Source organism: Myxine glutinosa, chromosome 12 (assembly GCF_964187855.1).
Source record: "Myxine glutinosa chromosome 12, kmMyxGlut1.1, whole genome shotgun sequence".
Classification (NCBI taxonomy): domain Eukaryota; kingdom Metazoa; phylum Chordata; class Myxini; order Myxiniformes; family Myxinidae; genus Myxine; species Myxine glutinosa.
In genome coordinates this window covers 114,336,875-114,358,390 of record NC_136272.1, presented here as the reverse complement: position 1 = coordinate 114,358,390, position 21,516 = coordinate 114,336,875, and the positions used below count along the sequence as shown (strand labels likewise).

The 21,516-nt window shown below is 42.3% G+C and overlaps 1 protein-coding gene across 3 annotated transcripts in view; it reads right to left on the bottom strand.

Annotated features, from left to right (window-relative positions):
- Nucleotides 1–1,063: 1,063 nt before the first annotated feature.
- The window catches only part of LOC137413428 (protocadherin Fat 1), a 372,531-nt gene continuing 352,078 nt past the window's right edge, over nucleotides 1,064–21,516 (bottom strand). Inside the window, exons 26-29 of one of the 3 annotated variants that reach the window (XM_078766238.1) lie at nucleotides 20,830–21,476; nucleotides 14,746–14,865; nucleotides 13,360–13,419; nucleotides 2,877–3,149 (exon numbers count right to left, since the gene is read on the bottom strand). In XM_078766238.1, the coding sequence (XP_078622364.1) occupies nucleotides 3,019–3,149; nucleotides 13,360–13,419; nucleotides 14,746–14,865; nucleotides 20,830–21,476 (958 nt within the window). In that variant the 3' untranslated portion in view covers nucleotides 2,877–3,018. Of the gene's footprint in view, nucleotides 2,276–2,876; nucleotides 3,150–13,359; nucleotides 13,420–14,745; nucleotides 14,866–20,829; nucleotides 21,477–21,516 lie in introns of those variants that run through there. The other 2 variants (XM_078766236.1, XM_078766237.1) reach the window with 2 other exon arrangements.

Here is a 21,516-nt window from a genome sequence, read left to right as displayed (position 1 = left end):
TGTTTACCTGCGTTGAACGTGCATACAACATGTACACTTTCCTTAGTGACCTCTTGACAGAAGAAACAAAGGTCTCTGTTGAATGGAGTTGATGATGAACGTGTGAAGCGAAGAGTCTCGTCTTGCGTAGAACCTGAGGTACTTGCAGCGGCAGGTGCAGAAGAAGGACGTCCACACCTCTTATGAAGATGCTGGGTGTCGCCATGTTCGCAGGCTTTCTGGTGGCGAACTCTAGCACGCTCCAGGTGAGCAGTGTTGCATGTAGATCCATAACATGCCCGGTGCCACTTTGCTTTATTGTTCCTCAAGTCAGTGGCAGTGAAACAGCTTAATCGTTCGCTGATCTGTTTGAAGTCGGCATCACCATATCGTGCCCTCTCCTGGATGAACTGGAGAAACTTTGCATATGAGCCCAGTGCTGGCTCAGTCACTAGTGCACCTTGGGGATCCTGGCACTGAATGCAAAGTGTGAAATCAGTTTCTTTCTTGGTTTTCTTGCTTTTTGGCTCCATCATAGCTCAGGGTCACGAATCTGGAACATACAAATAACAAATAACAATTAAGATAGATGTGCATTAAGTTAGATTTTGGACACTGGTTCGGCTGTGCCATAAAAACCTATTTTTATCCCTTGTAGGTTATTAAAGAAGGTTTCATTCAATTCTCTATCCCCAAAAATGTACAACTGGACACCAGAATCGAAACTCTAGGTCATTTAGAAGCCAAGATAATGGAATTTTACGTTTTCGACATCCGCCATTTTGAAAATCCAAAATGGCCGCCATAAAGAACTTGAAACAATTGGAGACATATTTTTTCTAGAACTTATATCATCCCTAAAGACAGCCCAACCAGTGTCCAAAAATTAACAAGCAATTTCACCGGGCATTTCAATCTGCTACATTGGCCCCCCCACTATACAGGCAATATATAATTCCAACTGAAAAATATAGTGGCGACTTGCCCTCTTTTTTGGTAGTCAAACTTCAAAATTCGATGGTGGGCACAAGGACTTTTGGGCATCAAAAGTGCTTTTTCAACCACAAACACAGACTGCATTCGCACCTGTTCCATCCCATTTATTTGTTCTCCATCGCCATATGAAAGCAAAGTGTTATTTTAGTGATGGTGTGTTCATTCTGAATGTCATATCAACACAAACTTAGTGGCATTGTTAAATAATCTGTTTATTTCACTCAAGCACTAAATAATAAAAGGTAAGACCTTTTTACCTTCTTAACAAACCGGGCTTGTGTTTTGTCTGTGTTCCGCTTAATCTCCCCTAGAAGGTATGGCATCGATTATTGAAAACTTACCTGATGGCGCATTATTAATCCTGCAAGTGGAAGACGAAAAAAAAGGCCAGATTAGTTAGCACCAGGACTAGAGTACATAATCCGCTTTACAACCACCCCAACTGCTCCTAGGGTTCTGAGCACCACTAAGGTGGCGATTAAAAGAGAACTGCTTTTTTTAAAGGTTAAAAAAGTGTAATTTTAAAAGCAGGTGCAATTGTAACGTTTAAAAAACAACATCTTACAGCACATACACATGGCGAGAAGGGAAACTATACAAAGGAACTGGAAATGTAACCCAGGCAATCCAAGCTGCGACTTGAGAGATATAAAATAAAAGAATTTGCCCGTGTGGTTTTCAATATAAAGGGAGGCCATCAGCAAATAAAACGATTTGAGAGTTTAAAAAAATAAACACATCACAGCTGCTCGACTAGTGTCCTCGAGCGAATGTGTGCTCCTTTTTGCTGACGATTCAAGCATCTTCAGTCCTCAGTCATCAGTCATCGCCTCTTACACCTGCGTGTGATGGCGAGTGATCACGCCTCCTGACGTGCTCTCGCCGTACGGAAACTCCTCGGCCCCATCGGGCTCGTCGACCTGCTCAGAATCGTGGCAAGACGACTGCCCGAGGCCCGGTATGACAGACAACGGTGCGTATTCGTCGTCGTAGCGTTGGAAGGCCGGTCCGTAGTCCCTGGCGACGCGACGTGCCGCCGGCTCGCAGGGGTAAGCGTGCGGTGGAAGGTACTGGCTCGGGTGAAAACCGGGACGGTTCCGCACGCTCAAGCCGGGACTTCTCGGCACGATCTCTCCACACAGCGGTTGCAGGACTTCTCGGTCCTCGATGTAGAGGTTGTCTTGTGGAAGGGGGAGTTCGTTGTCTACGTCGCAGCCACCAAGATAGTAGTCGCCTTCTGCGAACTCGTCAATTTCTTCGAGAGGCGGCGACAGCCAGTCGGATGTGTCCCACGTAAGACCTGAAAAACAAATGTGCGAGTTGAGCGGAAGTTTCACCGGCAATGCACATTGAGATTATTTCATCAATTGTTGTATTTTCTGATTAAAAAATGTAAAAAATCTCAATAAATTACTGGGAATAGGTTCAACTGTGTTTGAGTTAGGCTTGTTTTGGTTCAACTGTGTCTAGCTTGTTTTGTGTTTGTCTTTAGTACTCTCAATTTGCCTAAATCAAAACTAAACAAACAACCAAAAAAGAAGAGTATTTTTATCTTTTTTTAATTTAAAAAAAAATAAAAAAAAATCTTTTTTTTATTTAAAAAAAAATAAGAAAAAACCTTTAAAAAAAATAAAATTACTGGGAATAGGTTCATCGTTGTTTGAGTTGCTCTAGCTTGTTTTGTTGTTGTCTTTACTACCAATTTGTCTAAATCAAAACTAAACAAACAACCAAAAAAGAAGAGTATTTCTTTCTTTCTTTTTAATTAATAAAAACTTTTTTTTTTAATCTTTTAAAAAATAAATTACTGTGAATAGGTTCATCATTGTTTGAGTTGCTCTTTCTTGTTTTTTGGTTGTCTTTACTACTCCCAATTTGTCTTGATCAAAACTAAACAAGCAAAAAAAGAAGAAGAGTGAGAGAGCAGAGCTCACTGTGTGCAAAAGAAACCTGAATATCATTAAAGTAACAAAAATAGAGAAAAGGGGTGCAGTTGAGAAACACTTTGGTAAGTCTAAGGCAACAATGCACAGGTGCACGCGTTCACACAATGTACACGGCACGCGGTTGCGCACGGAGGGGCAGGTAGCAGCAGCAGGACGGAGGAGACACGGAAAGATGGCATAAAGTTTGGTCACCTCGACAGAGAGAATTGTCCATGTCCAAATAGGTAACTGATGACAGGAAGCGATGGAATGATGGGAAAAGGCAAACGTTGGGGAGACACACAATGGTTACGTCATATCAGCAATGTGAACATTGTATTCTGCGTGCGTACACTCCATTTTAATCCCGTACCAAATGAGGATTCCATTCCACACACCGTTTATAAATCATGGATATTGTTAGACTTTATCAAGAATTCTAACAGAGCTACTTGTAATTACTGCTTTCATTTTGGGAGCATCCCCAACCTCATGTACAAAAACAACAACAACAACAACAACAACAAAATATCAAGCAAACTGTTGCAAATTGCAGTAAATTCCTTTTTTCCCAATAAATTTATATTTACACCAAATGCACAAATATCACACATTGGAAATAAATAAAAATACAAAACAAGTACACATACATTCAAAGTACACCGCCCCCATGCCAAATAATTAAATATCCTACAGCGCGGCATTGCCGGGGCGCCTCCGGCGCCCGGCAATACCGCAGTGCAACTCATTGAGGCTGCATTGGGAGGGAGAGGTGCACACTAATTGATTGATTAATTGTATAATTAAAATCAATAAAAGATTATCACAAAATATTTTCATAATCAATTGGCTAATAGCATAACTAAACCACCAGTGCTTCATCCGAAGATGTATCTTTTAGAAATTTAATTAAATAAGTCATTTATAAAAAATTTAATAATTAATTGATTACTCAATAAATAATTAATCGATTAATCAATAAATAATTAATAGATGAAATGATTAATCAATAAATCAAAAATATCCTTGATAGCCACATCACTTGGACATTTGTCATGTCCAAATATTAGCTTCCCAGCTCAAAAGGTGCCTGAGATATTGGCCAAATGAGAAAGAAAATAAATAAATGATTAATAATGAAAATAAATAAATAATAATCATTAAAAAATTAAATTATTAATCAATTCGGTCACAGAACACAGAAACCACCACCATTTCATCAGAATCTGTAACTGAAAAAAAAAAATTTTTTAGTAATTAATCGAATAATTAAATAATTAATCGATTAATTGATTGATCAATAAATCAAAAATATCCTTGATAGCCACATCACTTGGTCACTCATGTCCAAATATTAGCTTCCGAGCTCAAAAGGTGCCTGAGATATTGGCCAAATGAGAAAGAAAATAAATAAATGATTAATAATGAAAATAAATAAATAATAATCATTAAAAAATTAAATTATTAATCAATTTGGTCAGAGAACACATAAACTACCACTATTTCATCAGAATCTGTAACTTTAAAAAAAAAAAAAAATTTTTTGTCATTAATCAAATCATTAAATTACTTAATCGATTAATTGATTAATTAATAAATCAAAAATAGCCTTTGCAGCCAAATCACCTGGTCATTGGCATGTCCAAATAACAGCTTCCTAACTCAAAAGGTGCCTGAGTTAATGGTCAGAAGAGAAAGGAAATTTGATTAATTAAATAAGTACTTAATTAATCGCTAATAATTAAATAACTCCTCAATTTATTGATTAATCAAAAAACAAAAAATAGCGTTTTTGACAAAGCACTTTCTCACTATTGTGCCAAAATTTCAGCTTCCTAGCTCAAAGGATGGCTGAGATATCACCCGGACAACCAAACAAACAAGAAAGAAAGCAAGAAAACAAGAAAACAAACAAGAAAGCAAGAAAACAAACAAACAACCAGAGTGAAAACTGAGTACTCCCTTTCAGCGTGCGTCACTGCCAAGCTCCCTTCGGTGCCCGGAAATGACGATTTGCAATGCCTGGAGATGGCATAGGAAAGGTGCGGTGTACAACTATCTACTATCATGACGAAATGAGTTCCCATACCTAGTTGTGGAAGAGGGGTGGCGGAAAATTTGGACTCTACGAAAATCTTTGAAAAAAACTTTGAAAAAATTGGAAAATTTGAAATTTGGAATAAAAAATAACAAAAAAATCAAAATTTACACAATTGGTTATTTGTTTAATAAATCTTTTAAATGTTTATCTCCAGGAAAAATGTCCAGAAACATCTAATGAATGAAGAGCTAGTTTTGCTCATGAAGGCTCATGTCGATGTGCGTCGGAGCAGGACAGGTACACCAATGGATGAAATGAACAGGATTTTGATTGAGGTAGGATAACCGCCATGGGAGGCAAGGAGAAGCTGACGTTTCGGCCGTTACCCCTTTGTCAGGGGGAAAAGGGAAGGAAGTTACACATCACTTACACTCCTCTAATGAAGTTACACACCTTTGGTGCTGGTGATGAATTTGTTAAAGTTTGGAGGACATGTGAACCTCCTTCCCCCCTTTAAAAATATTAACTTCATCTGAATCTGCCATTCATGTTGAATGTTTTAAAATACGATAAACTTTAGCGAATTTGGTCCTTGGGTTAAAATCGAAAAATGATAAATATACACACAAGGTAAAACATGCTGATGGGAATATTCCAACACAAGGTCGATGGTTCCCAAGGTTCTTGCTTTGAGGTGAATGAAGTAATTCGTTATCTTTACTTTCTTGGTTTGTGGTGTACTGTACGTTTGATGTACATAATAAATAACATACTTTTCATTTTTACCTTGTAGCCGGAAGGCTGTAGGGCAATGCCGTCTGAAACAGCGTTTGTCTGTCCGTCCGGTGTATGTACATGTATGTATATGTATGCATGTCCCTTCCGCCAGCATTTTTCAGGTTTATGCCCTTTAAAATTCGTTTTCTGTACAACCGTTGTCCAACACAAACAAACGATTGACACAAAAGTTTCACCATAGGAGTGCCTCCTCCTGTATAATTTTATGACAATTATGACGTCATAGGTCACGTGGTACGGGCGCCATCTTGGAAAAACCGAACAAATTTGCACCTCCATATCTCCGAAACCGCTCCATGGAAAAAATTGAAAGGTGACTCATTAGAAATTACTCCCCATGGGGAATAATCGAAGCTAATGAAGATGAAATAGGTGCCTTCATTATGACATCATAAATAGACAAGTAGAACGCTTGATCCGATCAGTGTGAAATTTCTTCAGCGTGATCTATAGATAAATTGGTCGAGAATTTTTTTAATGACGTCATCAGTCACGTGGTTCAGCAGCCATATTTTTACAGCATAGTCTGTAGGGCAATGCCGTCTGGAACAGCGTTTGTCTGTCCGGTGTATGTATGCATATATGTCCCTCACAAACGTCCACCAATCTGACCTGAGGATATGGTCACATGGCAGGGGGACAGCAGATTGTCCACTCAGCAGATCCAAGCACGGCTACGCCATTATTAGACTATCTAGAATTCTAGACTATCAATCTTGTTATCTTTTTACTTGTACCCATATAGCAGCTCCTTTCTGAGAACACCCACGTGTCTTGTGTTGGTAATAATTGCTGATGATGATGATTCTTCTTCTTTTCCCTCTGTCTTTCCCTCGTGGTCCCCCTGTGCTGTCTTTCCCTCGCAGTCCCCCTGTGCTGTCTTTCCCTCGTGGTCCCCCTGTGCTGTCTTTCCCTCGTGGTCCCCCTGTGCTGTCTTTCCCTCGTGGTCCCCCTGTGCTGTCTTTCCCTCGTGGTCCCCCTGTACTGTCTTTCCCTCGCGGTTGTCAGCTCTTTCACGAGCCTCGATTCAGTATACAGAAAAAGAAAAAAAAGTCTTTGGCAGCACATGCCTGTGGATAGCATCAATGGCTCAGGGAGCACGGTCATGCCACTGATGCAGTGCCCCTGCAGCTTAGAACAGGAATTTGTAATTTAATGGTTCCGGCGATAGCTCACATACTCTTTGGGAAGGACACCATTAGATCTTTAACTACTATCACTAATCCTCATGGCCAGCTAAGGGGCATAGCGACCCACTTGGGGAGGAGGTGAGTTGACCATTTTGCACTTCGTTCCCAGTTTTACGTCCATTCGAGGGATGGCACATGCATTGATGAATCACCCTGCCTGCAAGACAATCACCTGCCTGGTATGACAATTTAAAACTGGGCCAGGATTGAAACCCAGGCGAGACAGCTTGGAGGTGAGAGTGCGTACCTCAAGGCCATCCTACTGCCTGCTGATGATTCCTAAATATAAATAAAGAAACAACAAAGTACACAAGAAACCAAGAAAGTAACCATTCTCGAAATAGCTTGGTGACACCAAATCAAAGTGAAAAATTTCAAACATTTATCAAAGATGAGTGACGTCAATTCTCTTTTTTGCTTAATGAATGGCACACCCTCGGATAGTTGTGAGGATTTTATGGGGGTGGGGGGCGATGGGGAGGGAGAGGGGTTCACCGTGGACGAAGCCAGTATAGTCAGGTTCACTGTTTTTTTTCGTTCAAAATTTTTGGAGATTAGCAAAACTATACATTTTTGGAATATTCAGAGCATGAGGAATCCAAAAATTAATGTTGGCATTTGCGTAGACACCTTTGCGAAAATGACACTCAGGACAGTGATGAAGATCTGTAAAAGCATATTCCTGAACGGTATAGACCTAGTAGATCCTGTGTATAGGACTTATAGTTCAATCTGATACTAACAAGGCTGCTTTCTTGCTTTATAAACCCATACCTATAACTTCAAAGGACTTGCAACATCATGTATTATGTAATAGTTATATCACAAATATAAAGTCAATGGTTTTCAATTACCTTTGTTTGTTGCTTTTCTATAATCCTGAGCACTATTTTAAGGCCGTTGGATTCCTTGATCCAGAAAACATAGGATTCGCATGTTTAATTAAGTTTCTCGGTTGACTAGAAGCCGAGATAGCGCAAAATATGTATTTTATGGCGGCCATTTTAAAAATCCAAAATGGCGGACATGCAGGTGTCTGTGCAAATGCCAACATTGATTTTCGGATTCTCCATGCTCTGATGATTCCAAAAATGTACAAGTTTGCCAATCTCCCAAGATTTTGAACGAAATTATATTTGTTAACATAGTTAACATTTTAATCATGCGTGGGGTATTCAAAGTAATCCTTAATTGTGCATTCCAAAGTGGCAGCCATGGACATTAAAAAAAGAGTAAACAAAGCCTGATCCAACATAACTCAAGAATCATTATCTTCCAAAACTGGCAAGGTACTCAGAAACAATGAATCCATCTAAAGAAAACTCGACGAAGATCACTTCAAGATAACCCAGAAGAAGATATGTTGGATGTTCAAGGAAGACTAGACTGTGAAGAAGACCGTCAAGTCAGCTAAGGCTGCACAACTTGACATTTGTCTCCTGTCTGAGCAGATATTTATCTCATCAGCAACATATTTGTCTTCTTACTGAGAAAATGGTCTCTTCCGATAATGATGGAGCAAACATGGATGTCAGCAAAACTCCAAAATTGACATGTGGTGGAAACAGCGCCGCCTTTGGTGGTAGCTGGTATTACAAAACATCTTCCTTTATCTTGTAATATGGAGTATGTATGATACACTGATTAATAAAATTTCTTTAAAAAATTACAAAAATTCTAAAGTGCAATTTCCAAGAATGTGCCGCAGTACATTGCCCACCTTATTTGGGCCGAGAAGGGTACTCCCGCCCTCAGAGTGGTAGTGTCCGCTAGTTATACCAAACAATTCCAACTTTCCATCTTGCAGGATTGCTGTTGTGAATGGAAGGTTTAACTCAACCAAGCTGAAGGAATATCTGTTATCGAGATGTTCTGCATCCAAGAATGGATTTTACCATTGCTGCTGTTGTATGATCCTTGGTGGAATAATAGCTTTTGCTTCCGAATCAATGTTGGATTGGAAAATCTTGAGACAATCTGATCAAGAAACACATTAATTAAGTCAACATTTGGACTGTGTGGCCAGAGCTGACAACTTTGTTTCTGTCTTGTATCCGCCTTCACAACGCGTGTTGGATGGAATTGCTGGATAACGAAGAGCATTCTTGATGTGATCATTCTTTGTGGCAGGAAAAACATACGGTTGAGGGGAATAACTTCACGACGCTAACCAAGTTTCATGTGGATGTTGACTCTGTACTAAAAGATCACCTGGAGAACGATTAGCCTCAAGTGACTGTGAAAAGATCACCTGGAGAACACCCAGGCACTACTAACCATCTGTCTACAGATTCAGGATGAGCGAATTGAACTCAGTTGCAAACAAATCAAGAGATTCAATTGTGAAGGATTGCGGTAGATTCCTGTGCTGGATGGATGGAACAACAGGTTCTTTGACTATATTCAACAAATTGTCATTTATGTGAGACTTTTATTCATTGCTTCAGATATGAAATCTTTCCTCTTCTCCAATGGCTTGATCTCTGATCATCAATTTGGTTTCAGACCTGGTCACTCTACTCTGGACAGGCTGCTTCTGCTTTCTCAACAATGGATGGAGGTCCTCAACACCAAACAGGAAATTAGAGCTGTCTCCCTTGACATTTCACGTGCCTTCGATACGGTCTGGCACCCTGCTCTGCTCACCAAACTCTCCTCCTTTGGTATCCATGGAAATCTCCACGCATGGCTGGCGGACTTCCTCTCTGGTCGTAGTCAACGTGTGGCCCTGAATGGGTTTCTCTCATCTCCTCTTCCTGTTCAGGCTGGAGTTCCCCAAGGTAGTGTTCTGGGACCTGTGCTTTTCCTGGTCTTCATCAATGATCTCTCTGACTCTCTTGAAAATCCTCTCTATCTCTTTGCTGACGACTCTACTCTCTGTCACTCCATTCCTCATCCCTCAGATTGGCAGACTGCAGCCTCCTCACTCTCTGCAGACCTGGACAAAATCACAGACTGGGCAAACAAATGGAACATGTCTTTCAATCCTGATAAATCTCACACTCTTACGATGTCTCTCCGAAAAGACCGACTGGAAAACCCTCCCATCCACTTTCTGAATAATCCTCTCCAAGAAGTTCTGTCACTCAAGCTTTTGGGTCTCACTATTTGCCATGATCTTTCCTAGGAAAACCACATTTCAAATCTGGCCTCCAAAGCCAGTCGCCGACTGGGCATCCTCCGTCGTGTGAAGTCCTTCCTTGACACACCTGAGCTCCTCACCACATACAAGGCTTTCATCCGCAGCTCTATGGCATACTGCTCTCCCCTCTGGTCTGGTGCTCCTGCCTCACACCTAGCCCGTCTTCACGCTGTTGAAACCAAAGCGTTCAGAATCATTGGAATCTCCCGCGATGAAGCTAACTCCAAGGGCCTTTCACTCACTCACCGCAGGCAGGTTGGTGGTCTTTCCGTCTTCTACCGACTCCTCTCTGGCCTTGCCCCCCCAGCCCTCTCTGGGCTCTGTCCCCCAAATATTCCTACAGGTCGCACAAGATCTGCCTGCAACCCTCTTATGGTTAAACTGCCAAAATCAAGACTTTCTGCTCACCTTCACTCCTTCATTCCTCTTTTCTCCCGCCTCTGGAACAAACTCCCTCACTCTCTTCAATCCCACTCTACCCTCCAGGTCTTTAAAACAGCTGTTCACCACCATCTCTTATCCTCCCCCATCCAAAACCTTGATCTTTTCTACCCCCCGCTAATTTCGGTCCCCATGTGTTTTATACCTCTCCCCCCCCCCCCCCTCCCCTTCCCACGCCTCCTGCCCCCAAGCCCTCTCCCTCCCACACTTCTCCCTGCTCTCAAATGTTGTGGTTGTGTGCTTCCCCTTCTCTCCCCATCTTGGCTTCCGCTCCCTCTTTTGTATATTTTGTTTGTCTGGATGATTTGTTTGTGAAATAAATGTTAGCTCTTTCACGAGCCTCGATTCAGTATACAAAAAAAATCAAAAAAAAAAAATCGACTAAACGCCAACAAAATACTTGTTCAAGAGCAATTGTTTTAGCTTTAAGGAGGTTGATTTAACAACAGGGGAAGTTGTAACTGATAATTTGGAAGAATCCACATGAATATAGAACAGCATGGAGATGAGACCCCAAAGCTATGATGGTGCAGACAACACAAAGGTGTCCAGGCCAGGATTCAGGAAATCGATCCCGAGGCAGTCTACGCCCACTGTCAGGCTCGCTTTATAGATCTGACTGTTATCCATAACTGCACTGAATCAATGATGTGAAATATAATGACAGCTGTTAATTGCATTTCCATTTCCGCAAAAAGGCAGAACTAGTCTCGGCCCCTCAATAAGATGTTGATGAAGGCCAGGAGCTCATGAGCATTTGGATGAAGCTCCGAAACCCTCTGTGAAACAAGATGGATCAGCCATCCTGATGCTCTCATTTAAAGCAACATTTTATGTCATCGAGGAGCTATTTTTTGCAGCTGAGAATGCCTTGCAACACAATGTCACCCTCTCCGAGGTACTAGAGAAGATAGACATGGACTTGGTGATGGCTGCTGAGGAGGAACATGAGGCAGAAGCGAGATGAGACCACCTAGGATGGTCCTCAGGAAGAAACTTCAAACCTTGCTGCAAAAAATGCAGATATTCTTTCAGAAGTTCAGGCCTTCCAGAAAAGTGACCATGCGATGGAAAAAGAAATGGCAAGGAAAGGAAGAACTGTCAACCTCTGTTTGTGAGGCCCCATAAAGGTGAATCCTGATCTTTACACCCAAGTGTGTCAATTGTCCTCACAGTCTTGCTTAGAAATACATATCTCACGTGAGATGGCAGAAAGGTGTTTCATTGTGGGAGTAAGACTGACAGGCGATTCACAATGAAAGAACAACACACAAGTGGCTTGGCCATGATGAATGACGTGTGACCAGTGTGCTCAGGTGAAACCTGCTGCAGTTGATACCTGGAATATGGCTTTGGCATTCCTGTACTAACTGTGCTGGATAGGCCTAACCATTCACAGATAGTGTACAGTTTAAAATAAGTCTGAAACGCAATAGACAAAATGTGATAGGCCGATGATAAACAAACTTAACCGTGCTCTAGGACACGTAAACTATGATGATGGTGTTAGTCGTCGTTTTCGAAGAATCTCTTCCCTTCGTTGACATGCTCACGGAGCATTGTGCGTTGTGCAATGGCAGTATAGTCCAATGCGGGACCCACAGCGTCTACCACAATCATCACAGGTATAGACTGGTCCTTGTGGAGATGGATGTTGGCAGGTTTTCCTTTCTTGCCTCCGCTGTCTCTCAATATCAAGTCTCCCACATTGGCCACATTCAAAGTGGTCCAGGCCTTCACGGCAAATGTTACGCCAAGCTGACCTGTTTGTAGCCTGATGTTCCCAGGTGACAACTGGTATGGCACAAGACTTGAGTGCAGACTTAAGGACGTCCTTATAGTGCTTTCTTTGTCCACCACATGACCGTTTACCAAATTTTAGTTGTCCATAGAAAAGCACTCTTGGGATTCTATGGTCTTCCATGCGTGTGAGGTGTCCTGACCAGCACAGCTGGGCTTACATGAAGAAATACTCAAATCCTTGGATATGATAACGGTCGAGGATTGAGGTGTTAGGTATTCTGTCTTGCCAGGTGATGCCAAGAATCTTGCGAAAGTATCGCATGTGGAATTGATCAAGGCGGTTGATATGGCGACGATACATTGTCCATGATTCACATCCGTACAGGAGTGTCGATAAGACAATGACACGATAAACACTGATCTTGTTATCCAGGTGAATACCACGTTCATGCCAAAGGAGATCTGTCGATCTTCCAACTTGATGTTACTTCATCATCAATCATTGCATTTTGAGAGAAGCCACCTCCAAGGTAGCAGAACTTATCTACAACTTTGAGTGGCGCGTTATCGAGGGTAAATTTTCTCAATCCGCCGAATGGGACGGTATATCCACCTTCTAGTCTGGGCTGAAACATATTCTCGATGTTCTTGAGGCTAATCGTAAGGCCACAGCAACGAGCAGATTGCAAAAAGGAGTTGACAATAAATTGCATATCTTCGAGATAGTGTACATTTTAAAATAGCTCTGAAGCGCAATAGACAAAGAGTGATAGGCCGATGATAATCCATCTTAACCGTGCTCTATGCAATGGTAAACTATACAATGGGCTTGCACAACTATATTTACAAGGATCTGAACTTAATACTAAGGTCCTCACCAGTATCGTTATAAATAAAGGATCCGTGATCATGTGTCGAGGAAAGCTCAAATTGTCGAACGACTCGAGCCTTGGATGCTAATTGTTGGTGGACAAATTTGAATTTTCTGGCCACGTCCCCTGCCACATCTCAGGGGGACCACGTTGACCGAGCACACACAGAAGACGTACAAGCACATAATAAATGCACCCCGATGTGAAAACCGTCGATGAGAGCTTTGGGTACCTTGCTTTTCAATCACATCAAGCATGGAGTCCACGAGGTGAATGACAGTCAGCAAAGAGGCTTGAGAAGCATTGGAAGGAGAGAAGGAAATATGTTAGTGATGTTAAGAAGCAGGAAGCTTAGTCACCCAGGTGGTGCATGTGAAAAGCGCAACCGTGTGCTGTCAATGCTCCTTGGAAAATCAAAGCGGTTAGTGAGAAAGCAGAATTACTTTGTCTCTTAGTATATCAACCAACGGTTTATAGAACTCATCAATTTCAAGAAAACCAACAAAATACTTTTTTGGGGGAAAATTTGGAAATTTACAATCTTTCTGATTTTGGAAAGATTTTAGAAATGTACAATTGAACCATTTACGTAACAACATTCAAGGGATGAAAATGTTATTGCACAAATTGTTTTAAGTCGTTTCTCGGGTAGGTATAGGTGTACGTTAACCCTTAATTGTTTTCCTGGACAGCCTTGTGATTAGGCCTCTAAAAATTCCTTTAAAAAATGTTCTTCCTGAATAATCTGCCATGAGCTTTGTTCCTAAAATTTAAAATGTAAAAATAAAATAAAAGAACCTCTAGAAATACAATTTAATGAGCCTGATTTTTTTTTTCTGAAATGGTAATTAAATGACGTTTCCGATCCAAACGTGACCGAAGGATTCAAAACCTGGCCTTTCGAACACATTTGGGTCAGTCACGCACTATCAGATGTGACCACGACTACAGCATGGCATCGCATCCAATTGGTTCAACGGTTTGCTCGACGCACAAATGAGACAAAATTATTGCCCCACATTATTTTCATTTGCGACAAGACATTCAATTTGCGACTGATTTGTATAGGTGTTTAACCTCGTCCAATTACTTGATAGGCTCGTTGTCTATGAGAAAAAGCAGTCATGCACAGCAAAAGCAGTGTGATTTCACGCACAGAGCAGTGTGATTGCACAGACAAATCAGTATGATTTCACAGACAAAGCAGTGTGATTTCACAGACAAATCAGTGTGATTGCACAGACAAATCAGTATGATTTCACAGACAAAGCAGTGATTTCACAGACAAATCAGTGTGATTGCACAGACAAATCAGTATGATTTCACAGACAAAGCAGTGTGATTTCACGCACAGAGCAGTGTGATTTCACAGACAAAGCAGTGATTTCACAGACAAATCAGTGTGATTGCACAGACAAATCAGTATGATTTCACAGACAAAGCAGTGTGATTTCACAGACAAAGCAGTGTTATTTCACAGACAAAGTAGCATGATTTCACAGACAAAGCAGTGTGATTTCACAGACAACAGTGTGATTGCACAATAAGAAGTGTGTTGCATGGCCATGCACATGGCTCGGTGGGCAATGCGAAGTTGCGAAGCGTGTAACCAGCACACCATTGTCGTCGCATGCGTCAGATTGGCAGGAACTCAAAGACTGTTGCTCGGCTGCGGTGTCGCGTGCATCGTGTCCCTCGGCCTGGTGCAGTGAACGTGGCGGTACTGTACCGCGCCTTACTGCACAACCACACGTCACACTCCCGTTACAAACAGTTCTCTAAAAGCTCACACCGATGTTTCCTGCGTCGTGATGGAATCGGAACAAACTGCTCACAAGAGAGAGAGAGAGAGAGAGAGAGAGAGAGAGAGAGAGAGAGAGAGAGAGAGAGAGAGAGAGAGAGAGAGAGAGAGAGAGAGAGAGAGAGAGAGAGAGAGAGAATGATAAAACCACCTGATGTTAACACGACAGCTAGCTGTCACAACATTTGCATTTTCGATTAACAGTTCAATCGCTAAAAAGAGGCACAGTAACGCATTTCATGAAGTCAGTGTGAAACGAAATAGTGCAAGAAAAATTATGCAATGGGCTTAATAAGTGAACAACAACAAAAACACAACATAAGAAGCCAAAACTTTACTGAGATTGCAAAACCTCAATAAATGTTGTGTTGTCTTAATAACTAAAAGACAAAAGTTTGTTTCTTCGATTAGGAAGAGTTTGATGTGTTTATGAATGTCTTCATGCATGTTTATGTTATGTCTTCTTCTTTTGTATGCAGTGCATGGCTGTCTTCGGTTGGCATCATTTGCTCGGGGTGCCGCTAGGGGTGTTGGCAGCTGTGCCACTAAAACAGTGCCCTCTGCTGGTTAGGGCAGCAATTTGTAATTTGGCCATGGTGCCGGCAATAGATTGTCTACGCTTCATGAAAGACACCGTGGGATCTTTAACGCCGCCCATCAACGAATCCTGGCAGACGAGATGCCCGATTAATTTCCATCGGAGCGACAGCACACACAATGATGAATCATCCTGCCCACCAAACACCGGGATGACAGTTTATAGCTGGGTCAGGATTCAAAATCAGGCGAAACAGATGAGATTTGAGTGTGCGTACCTCTAGGCCCCATCCTGCCGGCCCACTTTTATGCTTTCAAATGAAACGAACTTTTATGGAGTAAAATATATTGATGCCGACTCTCCTTGCCACAGAAGAAATACAGGCACAAACTCCTTAAACCCGAAGACACTGGAGAGAAGAGAGAAAAACCTGTGTATATGTGTCTGTATATATATACAGTGCATTCAGAAGGTATTCAGACCCATTCACTTCTTTCACATTTTGTTATGTTGCAGCCTTTTGCTGAAATCGTTTAAATTCATTTTTTCCCTCATCAATCTACACTCAATACCCCAAAATGACAAAGAGGAAACAGGATTCTAGAAAGTTTTGCAAATTTATTGAAAATAAAAAACTGAAATATCACATTTACATAAGTATTCAGACCCTTTGCTATGACACTTGAAATTTATCTCAGGTGCCTCCCATTTCTCTTGATCAAGTTTGAGATGTTTCTACACCTTGATTGGAGTCCACCTATGGTAAATTCAATTGATTGGACATGATTTGGACAGGCACACACCTGTCTATATAAGGTCTCACAGCTGACAATGCATATCAGAGGAAAAACCAAGCCATGAGGTCGAAGGAACTGCCTGCAGAGCTCAGAGACAGGATTGTGTCGAGACACAGATCTGGAGAAGCCTACAAAAAATTTCTGCTGCATTGAAGGTTCCCAAGAGCACAGTGGCCTCCATAATTCTTAAATGGAAGAAGTTTGGAACAACCAGGACTCTTCCTGGAGCTGGCCGCCCGGCCACAATGAGCAATCGGTGGAGAAGGGCCTTGGTAAGAGAGGTGACCAAGAACCCGATGGTCACTCTGGCTGAGCTCCAGAGATCCTGTGTGGAGATGGGACAAACTTCCAGAAGGACAACCATCACTGCAACACTCCACCGATCTGGGCTTTATGGTAGAGTGGCCAGACGGAAGCCTCTCCTCAGTGAAAGACACATGAAACCCTGCTGGAGTTTGCAAAAAAGCACCAAAAGGACTCTCAGACTGTGGGAAACAAGATTCTGTGGTCTGATGAAACCGAGATTGAACTGTTTGGCTTCCGTCTGGCCACTCTGCCATAAAGCCCAGATCGGTGGAGTGTTGCAGTGATGGTTGTCCTTCTGGAAGTTTGTCCCATCTCCACACAGGATCTCTGGAGCTCAGCCAGAGTGACCATCGGGTTCTTGGTCACCTCTCTTACCAAGGCCCTTCTCCCCCGATTGCTCATTGTGGCCGGGCGGCCAGCTCCAGGAAGGGTCCTGGTTGTTCCAAACTTCTTCCATTTAAGAATTATGGAGGCCACTGTGCTCTTGGGAACCTTCAATGCAGCAGATATTTTTTGTAGGCTTCTCCAGATCTGTGCCTCGACACAATCCTGTCTCTGAGCTCTGCATGCAGTTCCTTCGACCTCATGGCTTGGTTTTTGCTCTGATATGCATTGTCAGCTGTGAGACCTTATATAGATAGATAGGTGTGTGCCTTTCCAAATCATGTCCAATCAATTGAACTTACCACAGGTGGACTCCAATCAAGGTGTAGAAACATCTTAAAGATGATCAAGATAAATGGGAGGCACCTGAGCTAAATTTCAAGTGTCATAGCAAAGGGTCTGAATACTTATGTAAATGTGATAGGTCAGCTTTTTATTTTTAATACATTTGTAAAACTTTCTAAAATCCTGTTTTCTCTTTGTCATTATGGGGTATTCAGTGTGAATTGATGAGGGAAAAAATGAATTTAAACGATTTCAGCATAAGGCTGCAACATAACAAAATGTGAAAAAAGTGAAGGGGTCTGAATACTTTCTGAATGCACTGTATATGTATATATATATATACAGTCACGTGAAAAAGTAAGTACACCCCATGTAAAGTTTTGACTTTTTCAACATATTTCAACATACAGCTATTTGATCTTCATTTCAACAATATTGATAGATAAAGGTGATATAATATAACAAATATCATGAAACATTTACATTTTGTAGTCCATTGTATAATTTAAATAATCATAAATGCAAATTTCGCATGTGGAAAAAGTAAGTACACCCGACATTTATAACTACTTCAAATACCTAAAATTAGAATCAGGTGCACCAGCTCAGGTGCACATGATGAGAACATCGTTAGAGAGGATCTTGGAGGAACCTGTCTTATTTAAACGATTAAACGAAACGATCTCAGGCATTTAGTTTGGTTTGCTCTTTGTTGTTGAAGTGTGTGGCGTCACCATGCCTAGATCAAAAGAGCTCTCTGAGGCCTTCAGAAAGAAGGGTATACATGCCTACGAGTCTGGGAAGAGATTTAAAAAGATCTCCAAACAATTTGAAATCAATCATTCGACTGTCCGGAAGATCATCTACAAGTGGAGAAGATTCCAAACAACTGCCAACTTGTTCAGGCCAGGCGGCCCCAGGAAGTTCAGCCCGAGAGCAGTCCGCAAGATGATGAAAGAAGTCTCTAAGAACCCCAGAATGTCATCACGGGACCTACAGGTAGCTCTTGCCAATGTTGATGTCAAAGTGCACGAGTCTACCATTAGAAAGAGGCTGCACAAATTTGATCTACATGGGAGGTGTGCCAGGAGGAAACCTTTGCTGTCCAGAAAGAACATCAGGGCAAGACTAAAGTTTGCCAATGAACACCTAGGCAAAGACCAGCACTTCTGGAACAATGTGCTCTGGACAGCTGAGTCAAAGGTAGAGCTATTTGGCCACAGTACCAGAAGACATGTTTGGCGAAAACCAAAGACAGCATTTGACCACAAGAACCTGATACCAACTGTAAAGCATGGTGGTGGAAATATTATGGTTTGGGGCAGCTTTGCTGCATCAGGGCCTGGGCAGCTCACCATCATAGAATCCACTATGAATTCTTCATTGTACCAGAGGGTGCTTGAGGATAATGTGAGGCCATCTGTCGGAAAGTTGAAGCTCAACCGAAGGTGGACCTTGCAACATGACAATGACTCTAAACATACCAGTAAATCCACCAAGGAATGGCTGAAAAGAAAGAAATGGAGGGTTGTGGAATGGCCAAGTCAAAGCCCGGATCTAAATCCCATCGAGATGTTGTGGGGGGATTTGAAACGAGCTGTACATGCAAGAAACCCCTCAAACATCGCACAGTTGAAATAATTCTGCATGGAGGAGTGGGCAAAAATTTCTCCCAGTCGATGTCAGAGACTGGTAGACAGTTATAAGAAACGCCCACTTGAGGTTGCTTCTGCCAAAGCGGGCAATACCACCTATTAGAGCCAAGGGTGTACTTACTTATTCCACATGCAAAATTTGCATTTATGTTTATTTAAATTATACAATGGACAACAAAATGTAAAAGTTTCATGATATTTGTTATATTATATCACCTTTATCTATCAATATTGTTGAAATGAAGATCAAATAGCTGTATGTTGAAATATGTTGAAAAAGTCAAAACTTTACATGGGGTGTGCTTACTTTTTCACGTGACTGTATATATACAGGGTAACCACCTTTAGAGGCCATTTTTCCCCGCAAGCGGGGCTTGGCCTTTTTCGGGGACCGTGGTTGTTATTGTTTTTTTGGTCCCCTTTTTTGAAGCAATGTTTTACAGCCGGATGCCCTTCCTGCCGCCAAACCTTTTTGTCGCCTTTTTTTTTTTTCTTTTCTTTTTTTACGACAAACAGGGAATTACCAGTGAACTGGTACTCAATTTGCCGACCTCGGAAGGATGACAGGCTGAGTCAACCCCCCTGGCGTTAATTCAGCGATCGACTGGGATTCGAACCCAGGATCCTAGGATCCTAAGCTGGCACCCTAGCCGCTAGCCCAACACCAGGGCTCTCGGTATATATACAGGGTGCGTCAGCTATTTGAGAACAAAACTTTTAAGAAACATAAGTGGCCCAAACTTAAATTAAATATCCTCTCTTTTTTCAGCCCCAACATGGAAGCTTCGAATGTAACACAGACGATGAAAAGGCATGCCGTTCTCGTCGCCTTAGCCGCCAACCACAGAGATTCTGAGATTGCATCCTTCTTAAATGTCGCCAGATCCTTCGTGTTTAAGATCAGAAAAGAGCTCCTGGCCTCTGCCGGGGATGTTTCCTCTGTGGCAAAAATTAAAAAAACATTCTCGACGGTCAGATATTGTCAGAAACGTCGAGTTTGTCCAGCAAGTCCAGGGCATCATCAACGAGAACCCCATCAAGTCAATGAGGGCCATTGCCAATCAGCTCAATGTTTCGGAGTCAACCATCAGACGTGTGGTGCACGAAGACATCAGGTACAAATCCTATGTTATGAAAAGAGGGCAGTTCATATCCGATAAGACCCGGAAGAACCGTGTGATCCGGGCGAAAGGCTTGCTGAACAAACTCAAGCACCCCGAGGAGCCCGACATGCTCTGGTTCTTCTCAGATGAGAAAAACTTTGTCCAAGATCAAAAGGTAAACAGGAGGAATGACAGATGGCTCTGCGCCAGCCCCACTGAAGTTCCCACTGTTATGCACACCAAATTCCCATCGTCTGTGATGGTCTTTGGGGTCGTGAGCAATGAGGGCCATGTCATGCCTCCTCACTTTTTCCCGCAAGGTTTTAGGGTCAATGCGGCAGCCTACATCCAGACATTGGAGACGGTTGTCAAGCCCTGGATCGAGAGAGTTGCTACGTATATATATATGTATATATATATATTACATTACACAGACCTGTGCGTGTTACCCAATGGGTAAACGGCATGTCGTGTGTTGCCTCCACCCTGAAGACGCATGTCTGCAGTGGCAATCGTTGCCCTTTTAAAAGCTACTTGCTTACATCAGCACAGAAAGCTAGATAAGAGGAGTGACCCAAGCACAGATGTACGTTTCTGCCTTCCGGTATCATCAGCTTGCTACGAACAATTCCTCTCCCAAACCCCCACCATTGGTGGTATAAAATGGATTTCCATGAGAGATTTTGCAAAGAAAGGAAATGCTCAGTTGTGTGAAGCAGCAGGGATACGGAAACTGCACCATTAAACTTGGCACGTTAGGTGTAACCAATGAATGAAACATTTGTTGCTCAAATACTTGCAATCAATCCATCTCTAGTTAATCACTCACTCACCAGCCCTTTCATGCTCCCATGCAGTCTTGTGGGTGTAGTCCACGTTAAACGAGGAGTTGGAGGCAGCTTGAGGAAGGAAGTGTGGAGCTACACTGCACACAGCGACCACACGTTGTCCCAAATGTGGTCCATCAAGACCAAAGTCATTTGTGGAGGACTGCGCTCCCTCGGCTGCGCTGCGTTTGTGGTGTTCGCGGGGTTCTCCCCCCATGCTGGGTGTGTACGCCATGGGCCTTACCGGTACCTGAGGCGGGTTGTAGGCCGTACCTGTTCTCTCATGTGAATTAGGTCGGCCGTTGGCTGGTAAGCCACAAGGTTTAGGTGTTAGCGGGAATGAGGCCGCTATGTCAGTCTTCATCAATGTCGGGTCCTTGTTCCCTTGACGACAACGGCAAATGCGACGACGGAAATATAAAAGTAAGACGACCACGAAACAGACCAACAGCAGAGATGTGAACAGGCCAATATTTTCAGGGCCTAGGGGCTTATCCCACGTAGACGTTTGTTGTTTGACCGGAACTTCAGAGCAAATTCTGCCCTCGTATCCACGTGTGCAGTTGCAGGAGAAGTTGCCATAAGTGTTGTGGCATGTCCCTCCATTTTTGCAAGTGTCAACCACCACACACTCGTTCACATCGATCTCACATCTGCAGTACACACAAGACCATACATTTATTTTAATAAGTA